Below are 5,730 nucleotides of genomic sequence, written 5' to 3'. Positions count from 1 at the left end.
ATCACGTACCTCCTGGCAACTGCAGAAATACCCCTGGGGTACGAATTGGCAATCATAGCTAAAGGCTGTTTACTGCTGTACCATATTCCTTCTTTTTTTCCCACATTCAGAAGGGTCATTTGTCCCAAATTTGTTTCAACATTCATAATAGCAAGAAACATAAATGAACACATAAGAAACAAACTCTCGAGAAACACTTTTAATCATGATAAAGATAAATAGTCCGGCAGAACACAATTTAGAAAAACAAATACAGTAACACTGTCTCTGATCATCACTTGATACTGCGCTGACATGCAAACTCTATTAAGCTGTCTTCAAATATGCAAAAATGATATGATTTTACAATGATTACATATTCACTTCCCCAGCTGGCTGGCTCCAAGCGTCTCCATTTGTCATCGACTATTGTGTCCAATTATATGATTAGCTTTGAACACTCCAGCACTTCGAGAGCTCTCGTGTGTTCTGCCGCGCAGAGTGATTCACAAACAAAGTCATTACAACATGTATTCACACATATCAAATAACAAAACAGATGGCCACTGCGCTCGTCGCCTGATTTGTTTTCCACACGAGTGGTAGGGGAAAAAAAAAAAAAACTATTTTGTGTGAGCTGTGTTTAATGCTGACTGTTTTTATTCCCAAAGAAGAGCAGCTGGCTGTCGCGCTGTTAGATCAGCTCCTATGAAAGACAATCTTGTTTTCATTAATTTCTCTACAACAAAGGCACTTGTTGGGAAGATTTAGAATTACAGCCGGTAAAGCTTCCGGATAATTCATCACAGGGACTTGACAGGAAACTTAATTGTTTTAAATGCCAGTTGCTGTGAGCAGCATGGCTGGTTTTTCTTTGATGTCTAACAGGTGGGACAGATAGATGACCCTCTGATGTTTCATTTGACCTTTGACCTCTTGGTTATAAATCCACTTGTAGTCCAGCAACCAATAAAGCTATCATCATGTGATGAACTGCAGTTCCCAGAATTCCATGAGAGATGAAAATCTTGTAGTCCGCCTTCTCTTGTTACACACAGTGTAAATCTACTCTTCTGTACGTCTGGCCGGCCGTTCCTCCAGCCCTGAACGCTACACAGACCGACCAAGAACCATATGGACTCTGGATGTAAGTTTATCCTGTTACCACTGTGGTACAATAACTCATCTCAGTGGGAACTTAACTGGGCGTGCTTGTGAAGATGTGAGACAACTTGAATAAAACCAGAGTCTCTTTTAAGCACAGCTAGCACAGTATGATGCTGTTTGTTTAGTTGTGTTTGCAATTGATCCCCCATACGATTACCGTTCCGAGCACTGTTATGGTGGATGTGGTTACACCACAGGGTGCATTGCCTGTCTAATTGTATGAGGCACTAGATAGTTACTCGCCTACACTGACTGACTGTCTAATCCAGTTAAGACGGTGTTGCTGTGACAGACACACTAACTTGATTATTTTAGCGATTGGCAACACCGAGTCACTTCCTCTTCGGGGTGATGTTTGTGCAGGACACCTATCAAAATCAGTCACATTTAAAGATGAGTGTTATCTTTTTCCCACCTTCATTTAAATTAAACAGTCCCTTCACAGAGATAGAACTGTCACATTCAGCACCTTCTAACTCATCACTTGTCTGTCATTTGAGGAATAAATTGCAGATAAATTGCAGGATCTTGAAAAGCGGTGCTTACACTGGCAGTGCAGGCCTGACATTAAAGTATCCCCGAGCAGAGAAGCTTCTCTCTTTTTAAGGTTAAGGTTGCTTTAAATCTAGTAAATAGCCTCCCTGACATCTCTTGAGGATGTTACTGTAAATGCACTTTAAGTGACTGAATCATTTAACATCTAATCAATATGATTCGCACTGCACCATAAACACACTTCAGTCTGATTCCTGGTTGAGGATGCTGTTATGACTGCTGTTAACAACTTCTCTGTGAAGAGGAGCAATGGTTATTTCACAGAATTAAAAACGGAAGTTTTTTTTTTTTTGCTTTCATAAGGCAGGGGAAATGAAATAATATAGAGAAGCGTATGTGTACATATATGGACAGTATATAAGGAACTCTACAGGAGTGATGCAAACATCCAACACGATACACTTGGAAAGTAAAGAAGCTTCTGCTTTGTATTGCTCAGGCAGGTGGATGCGATCTAGCTGTGCCATGCTGCCATCACCTGGTCAATAAATTTTCAGCAACTTTCAGGACATTGGTAAAGTGGTGTGTTATAAGTATAGATTTTATATGTCACATTTTCTTCATCATGATGCAGCAGTGAGGTGAAAGTACAAACCAAACGAAAGCAAGCAACCTTTTCTAAACCCACTATTGTTTCCTGTCAGCCCCCCTCCTCCTCCACCACCTCCTCTGCAAAGGTTCTCATGCACGCTATGGCTTTGGGGCCGTGCAGTGAGAGAGAGGGCTTGGAATAGTTTCAATATTATACATAATAACAAACCAAACAGAGATACTGTGGGCTGCGTTTTAAATGACTACCCCACTTTATTTTTCGCCTGCATGTGTTACACCTGAGCCACAGACACACGTGCTGTGTCTGCCAGAGCAAAGAGGCACAGGAAACATCTCAAGTCTCATGGGTGAGTCAATCAGCTCTGAACACAGATGTTTTTGCCACAACAGCAGCACTCCCATACTGTGAGTGTAAATTACACCTCTGAAATTAATTGCAAGTTTTGATCCTTTTGATAATGAAGCATGCACAACAGTGATGCATCCGGCGTTACTTTGTGCACAGTGTTCGTAAGACGCGCCGTCCGTGTGACAATGTAAGTTTTGCCGGGCGCTTCATATCATGGCGCTGGTCAGGTTGCTCATCGATCGGACGCTGCCGGTGTGCGTGTGTCTGCTCTTGCGTCTTACGCTTCGCAGATAGTTCCTGTACAGAATCACGCTGATCACCCTGTCCTGGAACTGTTTGGAGACGATGTAGTACAGGATGATGTCCAACACTGTGCTCATGTTCATCAGGAACGTGGTGAAGACTGCCCATGTCCTAAACCCCCCGTCTATGCCGTCATCCAGCAAACGGAGCACCAAACACACGTGGAAAGGCACGAAACACACCAACACCTGGATAATGAGTGTGATGATAATCCTGATAGACTTCTGCTTCACTTTAGGTTTGAGTTTGGAGGTGCGGCCGTGGATCAGATTGTCCACTATGACGAAGTAGCAGCCGATCATGATGCATATGGGAAGCAGGAAGAAGAAGATGAGTCGCACGAAGTTGACAGAGTTGTCGCGACGCATGTGGATGATGTCTTGCATCTTGATGCAGGTGGTGAAGTTAGAGCCGATATCAGGGTCATCGCCAGTGAAAAGCAGAGGTATGGTGCTGCCCAGAGTCATGAACCACACCCCGCAGCTGGCCACCACGGCCTTGGGGATATTCCTCAGCTCTTTGCCATGCTTTGGCTGGACGATGGCCATGTAGCGGTCAGCGCTGATCAGAGCGAACAGCCACAGAGCCATGCAGGGGTAGAAAATGGTGAGGGCACCTGAGATCCGGCAGAATAGATCTCCAAAGGGCCAGTGGTCCTGTTGGTGGTAGACCATCCTGAAGGGGAGCAGCATAATGAAGGTGAGGTCTACCACCGCCACGTTTATCATGTAGACAGTGACGGAGTTCCTCTTCTTGGTGGTGAGAGCAAACACCCACAGAGCAATGACATTGACTATGACTCCGATGATGAAGACGAAACAGTAGAAGACCAGGGCTGCCATGCGGTACCCCACAGGTCCCTGCTCTGGCTTCTCAGCATCCAACTCCACAGACATGTTGGAGATATTCAGATCCAAGTTCATACTGAAACTTAATGAATTCAGCAGGAGAAAAACACATCATTTAGTGAGTTATTGCACTGCAAGAAACTGCTGTTTGTTTCCATTAAACCATTTTTGTATTGTACAGGTATAGATCATTTATGTTCATGAAGTTGAAGTCACTTATTTTGAAAGGTCAGGAGCATCTAGGACGGCATTTTGATGGTTTTAAAGCTTCTCTTTGGAGGACACTTAATCAAATCTAAGTAACTGTAACTATCAGGTTCAAAAATAGTACGGAAAAGTTACAGATGTCTTCTTTAATTAAATGTTTGACTGAGATAGTTTGTTAGATTGAAATCACAAATGAGCTGAGGAGCTAAGCAGGTGATGCGACTTACTTCTGAACATTATGTGGAGTTAATCCCTCGCTGGTCCAAATGAAATCTTTGAAAAAAAAAAAAAACATGAAACAAAAAAAACAAAACAAATCTCTTAAACTGTAATTATCATTTTAAGCAAAATTAAAACATGAGCAGAGTCTTGTGTTAAAGAACAACTAGGTTTCCAGAAGCAACGCTGGAGCTGAAATAGCCAGAGGCAGCTTCTAAATGTGGACATGTCTGCTGTTTAACAGTTTTGCAGAAGCTGCTGCCTGATAATTTGAATATTTATTTTTAAACGGCACAGCTGCACAGTGAAATAGAGATGAAGACAAATAGAATTCATCAAGCCAGACGTGTCATTCAATTATTAAATATTACATAAATGTTATTTAGCAGGGTTTTAAAAAAAAGTAGAGACAGAATGTCACAACAACAAAGAAACAGTTTGTGTAATGAGGTTATAGAAGTGGAAGTGCAGATTGTAATCCGAGACACTCTGATGTCGTCTCCTGATAAGAAATCATGTGACTTCTGTGTTTCACAATTAAGAACAAGAAACTTTTTTCCCCCTCGCTGGTATTTTTTGTGCAACCTCTTGTGTGTACGTATATATTGTGAAATGTGAGTGATCATTAACAGTAAAAACAGTGAAACAAACAGAGTGATTTTAAATCAGTTTGGCCAAAAAACACAGCCCCAATACATTAACTACAGCAGGTAAGCTATAAAACAAGGCAACCAAAATGACTTTTTTCCCCTTCATCTTAAAGGTCAAAGTGATCAGGTAGCCTCGCCCAGACAATAAAACACTGCACTTACCACAGAAATCAAACAAACATCTTGTCAGGCTTGCACCAACAGGTTTATGAAGCGGCACAGCGATTTATCTGAGCACTTTGCTCGAGCAGCCAAAACAGGGAAGTGGGTTCTCTCTGTCAAAGGGCAATGTGATTGAAATGGTGGCGAGCCTCGGCGCCCCCATCACTTCCTGTGTCGGCCCGTGGGCTGTAGTTTCTCTTCTTTAGATTCCTTTACAGTATCTACGTAGTTGGAACACAAAGGGCTACAGCTTTCCACTGTCTGCAATTACACCCCCTTAAAGAAAATGATGTGCCATTAGAAGTGGGAGTGTGTTTGGCAGGCAGAGAGATGGCAGATTTAGGGCGAGTTATTGATTGGAAAAGTGGGGTCTGTCACAGCACATTAGTTCTCAGGGGAGTAATCCACAGCAGGTTGCTGTGAGAAGCATCTGCTGCTGGAGAGAAGTAATTAAAAACAGGATGTTGAGGCAGTTGCCATATAAACAGGAAATAAGATGGTGGTAATAGACACTTCACGCTGATGCTGTGAGATGGTTTTACACCACGTCGACTTAATGGATGCAAAGCGCATACCTCAGGTGAAACGCTCAAGGTCAGTCTGGACCTGGATTGAATACAGATGAATGTGTGTGATGATTAATGCGAGTGTGAGCCGGTAACAACTATGAATTAGGACATTTGGCTCAAAGAACATTGTGTAATCAAAACTTCTTCCCCCTTGATAGCTTATCGTGGTG

At 42.6% G+C, this 5,730-nt stretch overlaps 1 protein-coding gene across 2 annotated transcripts; it reads right to left on the bottom strand.

The window, feature by feature from the left end:
* Positions 1-321: 321 nt before the first annotated feature.
* gpr18 (G protein-coupled receptor 18) lies at positions 322-5,077 on the bottom strand. 2 transcript variants are annotated; one of them, XM_083997472.1, is made up of 2 exons: positions 4,992-5,077; positions 322-3,835 (listed from the first exon to the last, which is right to left on the bottom strand). In XM_083997472.1, the coding sequence occupies exon 2, from the start codon at positions 3,826-3,828 to the stop codon at positions 2,809-2,811; it is 1,020 nt and encodes a 339-aa protein (XP_083853598.1). In that variant the 5' UTR covers positions 3,829-3,835; positions 4,992-5,077; the 3' UTR covers positions 322-2,808. The 2 variants fall into 2 exon arrangements, with proteins under 2 accessions (XP_083853598.1, XP_083853599.1); XM_083997473.1 differs by lacking the exon at positions 4,992-5,077 and adding an exon at positions 4,188-4,220.
* Between the last annotated feature and the right edge of the window lie 653 nt (positions 5,078-5,730).

The sequence above is a fragment of the Trachurus trachurus genome, assembly GCF_905171665.1.
Source record: "Trachurus trachurus genome assembly, chromosome: 21".
Lineage (NCBI taxonomy): Eukaryota > Metazoa > Chordata > Actinopteri > Carangiformes > Carangidae > Trachurus > Trachurus trachurus.
Note: the sequence above shows the minus strand (reverse complement) of the source record. Positions and strands in the feature narration are given on the sequence as shown.

Bases quoted from the DNA above. Each gene is read 5' to 3' on its own strand.
- gpr18 (XM_083997472.1), bottom strand. From the start codon at position 3,828: ATGAACTTGGATCTGAATATCTCCAACATGTCTGTGGAGTTGGATGCT.